This window comes from Alosa sapidissima, chromosome 9 (genome assembly GCF_018492685.1).
Source record: "Alosa sapidissima isolate fAloSap1 chromosome 9, fAloSap1.pri, whole genome shotgun sequence".
NCBI classification, from domain to species: Eukaryota; Metazoa; Chordata; class Actinopteri; order Clupeiformes; family Clupeidae; genus Alosa; species Alosa sapidissima.
The window spans coordinates 1677704-1692800 of record NC_055965.1 but is presented as its reverse complement, the minus strand read 5'-3'; the positions used below and the strand labels follow the sequence as shown (position 1 = coordinate 1692800).

General features: G+C 41.9%; 1 protein-coding gene across 1 annotated transcript; it reads right to left on the bottom strand.

Annotated features, from left to right (window-relative positions):
* Positions 1-574: 574 nt before the first annotated feature.
* peli1a (pellino E3 ubiquitin protein ligase 1a) lies at positions 575-12649 on the bottom strand. Its single transcript, XM_042105494.1, has 7 exons — positions 11666-12649; positions 7238-7458; positions 6017-6146; positions 5458-5559; positions 4928-5137; positions 4389-4577; positions 575-1774 (listed from the first exon to the last, which is right to left on the bottom strand). Exons 2-7 carry the CDS (start codon positions 7345-7347, stop codon positions 1145-1147), a joined length of 1371 nt encoding a protein of 456 aa, XP_041961428.1. The 5' UTR covers positions 7348-7458; positions 11666-12649; the 3' UTR covers positions 575-1144.
* Between the last annotated feature and the right edge of the window lie 2448 nt (positions 12650-15097).

The window sequence follows — 15097 nt, the reverse complement described above, 5'->3', positions numbered from 1 at the left end:
TTACTTCACAGAGGTGAAAGATTCTCGCTTGCGTTTTGGCATGGATTTGACAGCAAGTGTTTAAGATTCAAGATTGACTCATTATACGTGTATAAGAGAAATAATATTAAAAATAAATAATAAATGAATAGTATGGTGTGTGTGTGTGTGTGTGTGTGGAGAAAAAAAAAAAAAAAAAAAAGAGTTGTAGTGCAATGACTGACAGAACACACAACTCTTTGTAGTGCTTTTCGTTTGGTTGCAGAGCAGCTTCCAGCCTATTTGTCTTCACATGGCTCTGTGCAGCATATACGCTATTCACGTATGCACGTACTAGGCTACCCACGTTCATGTAATTAAGGACATCTAATTTCTTTAACTTGAGAGAGGAGAGTACAGCAATGATTAATAATAATGATACTGAGCATCCTATGCAAACTGTGAAGGGCCCATTTTAGGATGTCAGGTCTCTAGCTCGAGCCAACAGCTAGAGCTACCAGGCAGCCATAGTGCCACACTCTGGAGACATGTTCATGTTTATGCCCCCAGAGTGTAGCACTATAGCTCTGTCAAGAAATAGAGATCTACATGTAAGTGAAAAATCTCCGGAATTCTCCTTTAATACATAGCCTCTGCATGACATGTGGATGTGGCGAACAATTTTCACGAGGATTAACCAATGACAAATATTACAATGTAAAATGTTGACCTATAGCCTGGCAGCACATGAGAGATGAAATCACACAGAGGCACGCATTCATGCAAACACACTCCATTTTGCATGTATACGGACGCATACAGGTATACACACACAAACAAAGACACACACCAGTGCACAAATACATTAAGAAGCCGGCACACAATTTAATCATCAAACAGGCCACACCTGCCTGATACTACTTAATTTGCATCAGTACATCAATTGCCAAAACAACCTCTTGCTAGGATTCTAGGATTCTCTTAAACCTCTGAAAACAGTCTTTTTGAGTTCACACATAACAAATTGCTTACAGTTTCAAAAGGTCATGTGAAACGACATGTTTAGAGACAGGAGAAGCTGTCCATCACTCTCACGTATAAAAGGCTGCATAATGTATATTACACGAATATTAGAAAAATGAGGGGATGACCCCCCCCCCCCCCCCACACACACACACACACACACTTAGTCCAGCGGTCCCTGAAAGATGAGTCTGATGTATCGCCTCTCCCGACGCAGAGGCTGCACACAGAAGGGGCAGGCAGCATGGAAGGTGTGTGTTCCGTGCGGCAGTGGGATCTGACTCCAAAATGCTGCCGTCTTCTCTGAGCACACGTGGCCGCAGGGGACAAACGCGTGGGTCGGAGGCGCTGCGTCCAAGTAGAAGGCTGACTCGCACCCAAGCCAGAGTGGCACGTAGGGCCCACGGGTGCGACACATGGGACACTCCCGCTCCCTGGAGCCGAGGTCCTGTTCATTTTGCCCAGGCAACTCCTCCTCCTCCTCCTCCTCCTCCTCCTCCTGAGACTGCTGAGATCGGCCTGACCAACCGTGATAGCCATGAACGTGTCCACACTTCAGGTAAACCCAGGGCTGCTTGGCGTCCAGGACCTCCCTGCTGCGCAGGCTGGGAAAGGCCAGTGTGTTGAGGCCCACCGGACACTGGGGCCGCGCTGCGTTCAGCTCCTGCCTCAGCTCCTCCAGGTGTTTGACCGTGGGAGTCTGGGCCAGACCTTCAGCGGTGCGCCAGAGCAGGGTAGCACCACACAGGTCAATCAGGGAGCCATCTCGCAGCTCGTGACTTTCCTTCTCCACCTGTGTGGAAAAATGAAGGTTTGAGTTTTTTTTTGCAATGAACACACCTTCAGCCATTCCTATACATCTGTCTGTCCACATGCAGAGGACTGTATGGAGACTGAGACTTTTTTTACAAACTTATTGTATACATTATGTGACTCTTAAATGACTGTCCACAGAACCACAACTCATTAGTATGGTGGAAGCATCACATTTATAGTTCTCGTAAAATTGGTCAGGGAACCGCATCTCCTCCAAGGGATTTGGTCATTTGGACCATCTGAATCAAAGATTGGTTAGTGGTGTTCGTTGATGTTTCAAAACAAGTAGCGTAGCGAAATACAGTTTCTGTCGTCTTTTATTTGGCATTTTGTAAAATCCCATTGATTTCTGTCATTGCACGTTGATATTACTGCGCCACCGTCTATGCTTCAGGTTCAAATACGAATCATACATTGCGCCGATATATTTGCTTTTAATAGTCAACGAACTCCACTAACCACTCGGTGAGTTGCACAGTTTTGAAAACGAACGTTAAGGGTTGTTTTAGGACATGTTTGAGTAGCCTACTACAGTATGCCCATTGTCAGCCACCCTGAGAAGTGAAAAGGCGATTCAAAACGAGTCAGAAAAGTCGAGACAGGACCAATCGTCAAAATTTCGGTGTCCACCACTCTAGTTCATCCAAAACAAACCAGAAAAGGGCCTTAAAGTGCTAAAAACCGGAATTTTCCTTTAACCTTAGTGTTACAACATGCAACTGCCGAAGGCGCATCTTCTACTAAACACTCTAGTTTTCCTTGCAATGTTGTTGTGCCTACTCTAGAGGGAGCTCCACTACTTGGTCATGCTTCAGAGAGTTTCACACAGGAGTCATTGACTAATCATCTCTAAGCAAACAAGTTCATCAGCTACCCTATCATTAGAGTTTACTCTCATCTCATAGCTCATATTAACTTAATGAATGCAGTGCTAATATCAGGACCCAGGCTCACAAGACAAATCTAACAATGACCACACATATTTTTAACAACCAACTTCTAGGCAACCACCACTTTCCACATCTAATTGCAAAACACGGATCCGAGAGATGGGGATAGGAGTGGGCTAAAGAGCCCTCTGGGACAGAAAGAATAACACTCTGCAGTTTGGGCAACACTGAACAGGGAAATCAGCTTTTAGAAAATGACAAACACAGCCGCATGTGGGTCGGGAACTTCAGATGGCAGATATGTTATCATGCATCGTCAGCCAAACATAGATAAGAGAAGCTATGACAACGGGCAAATATAAACTTCATCCATTATTACTGTAAATAAACACTTAATTAACAACATCAAGAGAACAAGAACAAGAGAAGCACATGCGGTGTGCTGATTAGGAGTGTGCTGAGGGGTCATGGGACTCAGTGGGAGTGACTAAGTGTGGGAATGTGTGTTATGGCTGTGTGTGTATGTCGCCGTGGAAACGGGCTAGTTTGTTTTACACGTTGCATCTGCCAGTCCAATTTTTTGGCTTTGGTTCAGGGAAAGGGTGTGTGAGTGAGTATGAATGTTTCTGTGTGTGTGTGTGTGTGTGTGTGTGTGTGTGTGTGTGTGTGTGTGTGTGTGTGTGTGTGTGAGAGAGAGAGAGGTAGGGAGGGAGGGAGTTTGCAAATATATGTGTGTATGTGTATGTGTGTGTGTGTGTGAGTTGGTGAGTATGTGAAATTCTGTGGTTAAATGTTCAATGACAAGACTGCATTAAACCCATTGACTTATGCTGTAAATGAATGGAAATATTGCAGTTCATTTGTGCTGGTTTGTGCTGATTACATGGAGGACCAGCTTCACAGAGGAGCTTAATTCATCAGTAGCTGCATTACTTTTTCTCTGAAAATGTGCTCATAGTTATATATATATTAGAAATATTTGGGTTGTTTGAACTCGGAAAAAGAACATAACAAAGACTTAACAACCGGATAAGTATGTATTAGAACCATACTGTCTATGTTTAGATATGACTCCAAAACGATATAGATAGAAACCATAAATCATGCATTTCTGTGGTCATTTTCATCCCCAAATGCTAATTCAAACATTTTCAAGCATTCAAACAAAAATGTTCACTGTGGGGGACATCCCTGAAACCTCTCAATGTTTTTTCTTGTTACAAAAAAATACTCATCATTCACCATTAAACTGTAAAACATTGCCTTTTGTTGTTGTCATGGTTGCAAGTTAACAACATTGTAAATGGACCACATTTACAGCATTTCTACTGCTCCAAGTACTCAAAGCACTTACAGATAAATGCCCCCACATTCACCCATTCACACACCAGTGGTGAAGCTGCCATGCAAGGCACCAACCTGCACATAGGGAGCATTTAGGGTTCAGTGTCTTGCTCAAGGACATTTTAACAGGGTCAGGAGGAGCCAGGCGCAAACCAGCAACAGTCAATTGCTCTACTTCCTCATCCACTGCTGTCCGTGAACTATTGCCAAACAGTGTCTTTCCATGTCATCTACAGTACGACTGCACCACCATCACACCCCTGCCCACACCAACCTCACCCCACTGCCCAGGCTTGGCCCCTGCTATGTCCAACACCTCCCTATGCCACTGTGTGCATGTGAGTGCCCTGTGCTCACCATCTTGCCACGCTGCTGTGCCGAGCGGGTCTCGCGGAGGCTGAACACATTGCCACAGACAGAGATCTCTCTCCAGGCACTGGGCCGGGAGTCCTGAGTGAAGCCATGACGGGGGTGCATCACAAGAACACCATTGGTGGTCAGTCCGTCCATCAGGCCATCAGGGGTCTTCCACTTGGCAGCCTTCTCCTTTAGGATTGTGGAAAGCAATTCACACATTTGGTTATATGCCTCTAAGTGTATGTGTTGTAAACATAAATGATATATTCATGGAATCCCGTTCTTCTGACCACTCTCTCTTCTTACATCTCACCCCCACCCCCCATATTAAAATCTGTAGCAACTGGATTAATAGTTGTAAAAAGGACATTTATATTCACAATGACATCACTGTAAACTATGGTTATGTACAGTTGCCCCCAGAATTATTGGCACCTCTGCTAAAGTTGACTAGTATAACATGTGATGGGCAAGCAGGCCTCTAGCAGTAACCTTTCTTCTCCTTACTCTAGAGTTGGCTTGGTCTGACTCATGCATACCCCCAGGAAGATGTTCTTGGACGAGTCGAAGCCAGCTGCGTAGATGCGGGCAGTGTACGGCGGGTGGCGTTGGCATATGATCCGGCAGGCAAAGCGCGAGATAGTGCTCTGTGACGACAACGTCGTGCTGTCGCTGTAGCCATGGCTGAGTCGACCCGGTACCGTGTCAGTCACCACAAAGTCAATGGGGCTCTCGGTGGAGCGGCCAATCTGTCACACGAGGAAGAGAGGAGTTAGGTCCTTTTCATGCTGCTGTTTTTTTTTTGTCATTTTCATGCAGTCGTTTTTACATGTTCATGCAGTTAATTATCTGTGAGGTTGACTAAATCATACAATTACAGAGATGATTGTGAGTTCTCAAGAGGTTTGTACACGCCAGAACTCTGCTCTGGCATACTGATTTTATACATTTTCATCAGGCCCAGCCAGGACCCAACCAGTCAAAATTAGCCATACAGAGCAGACAAACCACTTCATGAAATCCTACATGTCAGAGTTTGTATGGCTGAGAGGATATCAGTGTTGGATACCTGGAACATGTCAGTGGTGCTGTCATGAGTGTACTCCACCACCACGGTCTGAGCGCGCGACAGCGTGTACGAGATGCTGTGCTGGTCCTTATTACTGATGGCCTACAGAGAGGAAAGTTAGACAGCATGACTAACAGTGCTCAAAGACGCTCACACACGCAGCCTAGGGCTGTCTGTCTGTACAGCAAACAGCAGTCTCCCTGGATAGCTTAGAAGTGCCATACAATGAGGAAGTATAATTCTCCATATATAGAGAGAGAATCTTTAAAATTCAGACGGAGGCACATTTTGTCACATAAAGTGGACTGAAGAAAGGCTAAGAAATCTTATTCTAAATCTATTATTAGGCAACTTTGCAATGATATTGTTATGGTTTATAGTAATATGTATATATGTTATTGTATTTGAGACCAAAGCAAATTCCTTATATGTGAAAACTTACTTGGCAATAAACCTGATTCTGATTCTAATATAGTAGTTTGGGCTCATAGACTCACAGAACTATTGTAGCTCTATTGGTGTAAGAGAAAGTCTTTGCTCAACTGTTGGGTTCTTATACCTTGGCAGCCTGTGGCGAACAGACAGAATGAACTGTACTGGGCTTCACCCCATTGGCTCTGGGCCTCTTAAAGAGAGAGAAACGACTCTTCCGTCGGCCTCGATCACCGTTTGGAAGGGAGCCATTGTACCTGTAAAATGTAGCATCATGTTTAGGTAATAGTTGCAAGGTAAATGACCTTGACTGGGGCTATAAACTTGTAACAAATCATTGTTAACAGCCTTTCTGCAGCTCAGCCGGATGCCTACCTGTTTTATGGTTGATGACAACTTCATGACAAGAATCTAACTGTGTTATGGCAACAGTAGCAGTGTTGTGACAACGCTGACCTTCCAGTTTTTTGTGACAGGTGAAGGTTTTCTTTAATTGATGCAGTTGACACACACTGTACTATACTCCACCAGTAACAATGAGAGTCTTTATGCTGTTGTTAGTCTGGCCACTCGCCTGAAACCAATCCGGTATGGTTAGACCTTCCAGGGACCACAGTCCCCTCCGGCATAGCTTTCAGGGTCTTAGAGGCACACAAGCCTCTCCACCACGACAAGGTCACAGCATGAGGAGAAGTGAGACAAGTACTGTACACTGAGTGCTTATATTAATAACTATATCTTTATACTGAGTAAACACCAGGATAAATGAGTCAATGTCTGGGTATTGAGTGTGGATATTGATGAAAAATAGAACACAATACAAAGTTTGGTAATGTTCATATATATATATATATATATATATATATATATATATCATGGGAATATGGTGTTCAAAAAACATAGTTACACTTCTTTCAACTGAACAGACTTTCCAAGAGACCAAATGATTAGCAAATACTTTTCTTGAGTGCAATAAGTTCCGTGGTTGACAGAAACTTGACACTCCACCAGGATAAAGATCATTTGCAGCAGAATTATCAGAACTATTTAACATAAAACAAGTAAGCCAAGCAATAACATAAGGACCCAAAATTATTTTTGAATTGAAATGTTTTAAGGACTTCTCAAAAGAAAATACAGATTTAATCTACGACAACTCCTCCCTCTTTGACTGCTGTCAATAAGCATATTTTGGTTAAGATTTGTTTTCCTGATTTCCAGTCTCAGTGTTTGGAATACATTTAACTGTTAACACTCTGGCTTGTTCAAAGACTAGTAACAAACATAAAGTCAACATATTTAGCATTAAGCATTAATATTAGGGAATGCCTTTCCCAATCTCTCTTACCCTAAAATAATGAGCTCCCCATACTTGATAGGTGGCTTGCTAGGCATGGTGCAGCTTGAGATGTCCTGGTCCACAGAGAACATTGGTGAGGCTATTAGATCTTCCAGCATAGAGCCCTTCCTTCTTCTTAGCTCGCAAGCTTCTCCTCCTCACCCCTCTTCTTTTGTCTTCTTCTTATAAACATCAACTGCTTCTTTTTGCTGTTATTTCCGGCTACCAGCCTAATAAATGAACAGAATAGATGGAATAGATTCTATTCTTTAATATATAAATACATGCACACACACACACACACACACACACACACACGCACACACACACACACTGACAATATGTCTGTTGGTCAACAATCTGAAAAAAACATTTTGTGCACACACTGACTCACTCTTTGACAAACAAATCTGACATCACTTCATAAGCCTAAACTGGATTGCTGTTGTGGGTGAGGGTGTTCTTTGGTGAGAACTGCTAGTGTGGAGAGTCTGACCAGTGGGTGTGGTGGTGACAGCCCCACTGCTCAAAACCTATTGGAACATGAACAAAACCTATTCCCAGTCCCAATCCCAATTTAAACATACCATTGAACCTGCTGGGGAAGTGATGTAGGTCACAATGCACACAAATATAGACCAAAAAAGAAAATGCTATCCGTCAAAATCTAGGCCTTTATACAGAATCTGTCTTTCGAAGCACTGACTGCAAGACTTCATAAGTTGACCAACTGTCAAAATCTGGCACATTGTGAATGGAAGAAAACATTTGATCTCTGAAGCACTTTTTCTATCCTCTTGTCTGTCTGCTTCAAATGATGTTTGAATAGCTAAGCAACAAGAACACATCAAAAGCTGCTAATGGAAAGAGTCCAACATGAACAATCAGTCTGAATTTGGAATGAGCCAACATGTTCAACATGTGAAAGAGGACAACTGGATTTCTAAAATGTTAGCAGTTAAAAGAAATGTGTATCAGTTTGTAAACATGCCTGTTTTAACAAAAGACAACAGAAACAGCTTCTTTGTTTGTTTGTTTATAGCTGCTGCTCTTTAGTGAATTTTGTATAAGAAACACAAATGTGGCCAAGTTCAAGATCAGATTCATATGTTGGGTGGTTATTGTGGTACTGCAATGCATTATCTTAGCAGTGATGACATTTTACTAATCTGGCTTGTGACTGAGTAAATAAAATGTCATGCAGTTTATTACAAGCTATTGGCTGTGAAGTATTGGTGGGCCACGCCTTAAAAAATATATAAGTATCAGTTTTGCACAATTTCACAAATCAAAATTCTTTTGATCATTTTTTGCTAACAACGCCTTGCCACTGCTGCCACCAAGAAGTTGAAGCTTGAAATTTAAAAACAGCAAAAAATATTTCCAGGTAGACACCTGAATTGGGATTTCTCAAGGCATCACAGGAAAATAATGTTTGTCATTTTGTGTGCAAGCATGTGCATAATTAAAGCAACACTAAAGCACTTTTCCTCTGTCGCACACATGCTATTTGTTTATCCAGCATCGGCTTTGCCAATAACGATGTCCACAGACACGGTACAGTATGTTGCATGATTTAAATGAAAGTATGATGTATTGTGACATCATACATAACAAATTTGTAGTTTCTTATGTCTCATTCTATCGAACTACAAATCCGCTACCCGATCTGGCAAACTTACATAGTGCGCTTATAGCCAATAGAGGGCCAATAAGCGAATGCAGAAGTGCCGTTCACCCTGTTACGTGTTGATGAACCACTGAAACGATTTTGGAATCGGCAGCAACACACACTGCTGTGCAAAAAACTCTTTGGTGTTGCTTTAATCTAATCTGGTTAAGATTGAATGTACCTATAGGCTAATTGGGAAACATGGGTATGTGGTATAGCCTACAGCACCTCAGAATAAAACACTGTTCAAGAACAGAATGCACATAAGGAGTAAAGAGAGCAAAGGGAGATAAGCAAGGTCAACTGATATACGCTTAGAGGGCAGTTAGATCAATTATGATTAACCATGGCACACTTCCCCTGTGAAGTGCAGAGGCACTGGCACATTATAATGATTCTCATTCCAACCCCTGACACTGGGTGCCAGGCAGAACAGGCAACACATCTCAGAGGAGTAGATAATGCAGCCACTGTTCTGGGGGAGAGGGTCACACACCCCACCAAGAATGTGAGCCAGAAGCTCTAACACAACACACACACACACACACACACACACACACACACGCGCACACACACACACAAACACACACACACACACACACGCGGGCACATAATCCCTGAACCTGCTGTTTCCTTTTTCTCCTCTCATTTCAGTCTGTGTCTTTTATATACACACATAAACACACACACTTAACGTAAACACACACACACACACACACACACACACACACACACACACACACATCCGGCCTGTTTCTGAATCAGCGGCAGTCTAGGACTGACAGAGGCATAGAGTAAAATAAACTGGTTTGTTTCCATGGTGACATGCATACTAAAAACAGTGGTGAAATCTCAGCACAGTACACACACACACACACACACACACACACACACACACACACACAAACACACACACACACACACAAGGGACAAAGTGTTACATACATACAAGGCAAGGTGTTGGCCTGATTACCAATAAAAACACTTATTTGAAAAATGCACTCATCTTTACGCCATGATAATCTAAGAGTAGGCTAGACTTATTCATAGTCTCAAACTTGTTCTTGTAACAGTCAGGACATTGGAGCAGGATAGGGTGTTGGACCACCCAGGACCTCACAAAGGGTTTGGCTTATCTCAATTGCAACTTTATCTTCATTTTCATGAAACAAGAGTATGTTGGTAACCTTTGCTCACGTAATCCGGGTTTTACGTATACAATTATATATTGTATACGTATATACGTATATATATATATATATATAGAAGGTTACAATCACTAGCCTAGGTGACATACTTTAAAGGATCTAGGCCTATGTGAAAGTCGAGCTGAGACGTAAAAAAAAAACTGCAACTGCAAAGGTTATGCAATGTCTGTGAAGAGTATTTTAGTAGTATCACCCTGTACTGACAGCTTACAGCTTGAATGAGGTGTCTCACTGCAGATGGAGACACAGTCACATAAACTGAAAACATTAACTGACCTTAAAATAATATAATACGAGAGCTTACAATGCTGTAGGCTAAACAACAGCAGTTGAACATATTGTATCCTTATTCTGTATAATTGTCTTATTCATATGGCTTATGCATGGGTAGCCTAGCCTACATCTTGACATACCGGTAGTCTAATAGGCCTAGGCCTATAATGCCAAAAACACTGGGGAAATATGGGAATAGTAGGCTAAAGCACAAATATTGCAACTTAAAATATGAATAGCCTATGTACAGTAGTACAGTAGTACTCAATCAGAGGCCAATTCTTCAAACACAGTTTTTTCTCAACCTTCCATGAATGCATGTTTACATTGGGGGAAATGCACATGATATCTTTATGAACTTTTTTACTGACGGCCTACAGCCTGCAACCTATTGACAGGGATGTGGTACACTTGGGATCAGTGCATATCATAGGCCTGTCAAACTCCATCCCACTAGATTAGCAACAGCGACATTAACTTGAAAAAGTAATTCAAGCCTTTTGAGGCTTGGAACAACCTGTGTAAGAGTGATATGATGCAGTTATTTATAAACCAAGTAAAGCATCCAGGCTAATGCAGACAAGGCTCGCTGCAGAGAAGGCAGTGGAAGACTCGCCCTATTTGAGCTGGGGGTCAATGGCGTGTGAACCCACTGGCATTGTTAATGAAGACATTTACTAAGCCAAGGAAGAACATCCTAGATAATCAAATGACAAATTCGAATGAGCTAAGATGTAACAACCTGGAGAAAGCTGGCAACAGAATAAAAAGGGCAAAAAGTTATAATTGCAAATTCCAATATCATTTTATGACCCAAAGTAGGCATAAATTCAGACTCCCTATATCCTATGAATTTCATTTCACAGAATATAGGACTATACTACAACTGCACAGTAGCTTCATGTCTCATGTCTAAATTTAAGAGTATTGCAACAGTGACCTTGCCTTGGCCTGCCTTTATATATATATATATATATATAATATATATATATATATATATATATATATATATATATATGCCAAAATATATGCCAAAAGTTCTGTTGTTTATCATCGACAATTGTTTATTGTCGATATTGTCGACTATCACCACGACCAGGCTATTTGTCCAAGCTGTAGCCTTGCCCATTATTGTAGGATAAGGTCTTATACAATCATTCTATACAGTTTATTGATAGCCTACTAATTCGGCCTACAAAATAAAATTATTTCAATTTGACAAACGTTAGAAAAAAAAGGCTTGCGTGTATGCCGCGACAAAACCACTGAATCAAAGCCACTTACCAGACTGAAAGCCCTGAAACAGTTGTCCACTGAATGTGGGACTGGTCGATGCGATTTCAATTTCAAAGTTGAAGCTCCCTACTCTACGTGATAAGCTTCGTTTGTAAGTAGCCTGAAGGTTTAAGTAAATGTTTTAAAATAAGGAATAAATGTAGTCGACACTGTGTAGCTTCACTGACTGTTCTGCACACATCCTAGATAAACCGAGGATGACCGGGGCACGCGCATAATGAAGGTGCAATTTTTGTGTCTCCCCCTCTTCCCAACACACAACATTGCGTCACATGTCACCAGCCCAATTAACGTTGCAGCTTCGTTCGGCTATGAAATATTTGTAGTCTATATATACATATAATTTAGCCTACAAATAGCCTAAGTATGTTTTTGCTAAAATCATAAATATAGTCTAGTCTACAACCCAGCACAATCTATCTTAAATAGCCCAACCTATCATAATGTATGAAAATGAAATTAAGGAATTGCCTAAAATCCACTGTGGTGAGGCTATAGCAACTGCCTGATGGAAGCTAAAAAGTTCATTGCCTCAGTGAATTACTTTTGTAGTAACTAAACTTTTGTAGAGACTAAATGTAGCCTAACTAATAGACGGCGAAATCTATAGGCTAATGTCCTAACTAGGATGTTCCGAAACGTAACTCGACTCTGGCAATAATGCATTCATTCAGTTCCGCAGTCCTTGCCACACTCCCCAGCTCAAACCCCGAGGCTTTTTTCCCCCTAGCCTACTCCAGATGTTCCCTGAAGGAAGCGCTTGAACTTGCGTTTGTTGGTGCCGTTGCACTCCAACACATCAACATAGCAACAAGCTCGGGCTAAGTATTCCTGACTTCAATGAGAATGCAGAAAGCTTGCGCAGTCTAAACGCTCTGCTGCTACGGATTACATAATAAAAATGTTATGCTAACGCTAAGCAAATATTAAGTTTCCCTGGCTGCCAAGTGCCTAGGCAGGCTGTGGGCTGTTGTCATGCCGCCATGACGACAGTAACCATGCGCACGGCTATATTTACAGTGTGTTTAAATACCCAGGACTTGGGAGGGAACAAAAGACTTGGCCGGATTCCTGTGTGTGTGTGTGTGTGTGTGTGTGTGTGTGTGTGTGTGTGAGAGATTGATTAACCTATGCTTAAACAGTGACTAAAATGGTGAAGGGTAGAATCTAGACAGAGAGACAGAGGATGCAAAATTGTTTGCTGAACTTAGACTAAGATATGTAAAAATGGTAGCCTATAGAAATGTATCCAATTAGTGTATCACATTCAACTGCTCAACTTCAGTAGCCTAGGCCTATTATGGAGGCTAGCTGATAGGCTAATGATTAAGACATGTTTAAGATGCCTAGGCTACCACACAAAAAATAAACCCATACTATTGAAGTCCCAATTGGCTTAGAACAGGATGTTCTTGAGTGGATCTGTGTTAACAGCCCCACCTATTGGCCAATGAAAAATAAACATTGTTGTGTGCAAGGGTAGGTCTAATTTTTCTATAACCTAAGATCATTAGGCTACCATTTATTCTAGGTTAACTCTACACACTGGTGTTAGAGTTAGGTGACCTGCAAAATGGAGAGGAAGATCTACAAAATAGACACTGATCGCACCCACTGTCGCTTGGAGGGCCTGACCTGAATGAAGATGGAGATTGTCTGAGAGTTGTGGTTCCATTCCACAGTGTTCATCACCACCTGTCAGAGACCAAGAATGCTGTTACTTACAGGAGACCGTCTGCTATCCTCAGGGCACTGGCAAATAAAGACGTGCTCTGCCTGGGTGCTGATGCAGTGCCTAAGTACTCACCCCCCTTAGATATTTCCCCTTTTATTGGTTTTATAAATGGTCAATTTAAATAAATTATTTTTTATTTAAATTAATTTATTTAATTAAAAATATATAATGCAAAATAAGTGATTGCATAAATATTCACCCCCTTCAAGTCAGCATTTAGATGCATCTTTTGTCGCAATTAAAGCATGGAGTATGCGTGGATAGGTCTGAATTAGGCTTGCACATCTGGATACTGCACTTTTACTCCATTGTCTTTGCAAAACTGCTCAGGCTCTGTCATGTTCAATTCAATTCAATTAAAAAAAACGTTATTTATCCCTGAGGGGCAATTTCTCCATGCAGGCATAGTGACATATCAGGCATAACACAACATATAAGACAGGACAAAAGAAACAACAGGACAGACAGGGGTCCAGAAGAGGGAGGAGGAGGGGGCTGGAGCATATTCAAGTTCAAAAGGTGAATAGCCCCAAAAGTAAAGCCTTCCTCCTGTTAGTCCTAGCCAGAGGACAGGGCAGACGCCTGCCAGAGGGCAGCCATTCAAAAGCTCTATGTAGGACATGGGTAGAGTCTTCTAAGATGTAGTTGGCTCTCCTTAGTGTTGCCTTGTCGTGCAGTGATGTCAGAGACTGTGATTTTAGAACATTGTGTTCACAATGCTCTTGAGGTGTTTCTTATTTTTAATTGAGAGGGAAGGGTATCGGGTGTGAACAGCCCTTTTCAAGTCCAGCCAAAGATTTTCTATTGGATTTAGGTCTGTGCTTTGACTTGGCTTCTTCAGAACGTTCACCTTGTTGTCTTTAAACCATTTCTGTGACGTTTTCGATGCTTCGGCTCATTGTCTGAAAGTAATTCTTGTCCCAAGTCGTAGTTCTCTTGCAGACTGAATCAGATTGTCCTCCAGAATTTCCATATATTTTGCTTATTATTTCATTAGGTAATTCATTTTACCTTTACATTTACAAGCCTTCCAGGCAGGGCCTGCTATCGAGAAGCATCCCCACAGCATGATGCTACCATAACCATGCTTCAAATTAGGGATGGTGCATTTGTGGTCAGAACTTTCCGCCATTTGACCCTGGAGTCTCACACATGTCTTTGGGCTTTTAGACGAGATTTAATAAGAGCTTTGGCACTCAATAGAGCTTTGACTGGTGAAGAACTCTGGCAATAGTTGTTGTATGCAGAGTTTCTCTCATCTCAGCTGCTGAAACTTTTAACTCTTTCAGAGTTGTAGATGCCGTGGTGGCCTCCCCAACAGTATTTTTCTTTAATGGTCACTCAGTGTGTGGGGACGGCCTGCTCTAGGCAGATTTATACATATGCCATATTCCTTATATTCCTTAATAATGGATTTCATTAAACTCCCTAGGATGTTCAGTGATTTGAGCATTTCCCCCCCTTTCCCCTCACTTATGCTTTTCAATTTTGAGTTGCTTAGAGTGTTCTTTTGTCTTCATGGTGGAATTGTATACAGGAATCCTGATTATCCAGTGACTGGACTTTCCAGACACAGGTGTCTTTATATTGCTATACTATACCAAAGTCCTTTTTTTAGGCATGTCCCCCCACTCGGCGGCCATGTTGCAACACACTTTGGGCAGCTATTTCAGCAGAACTGCGCG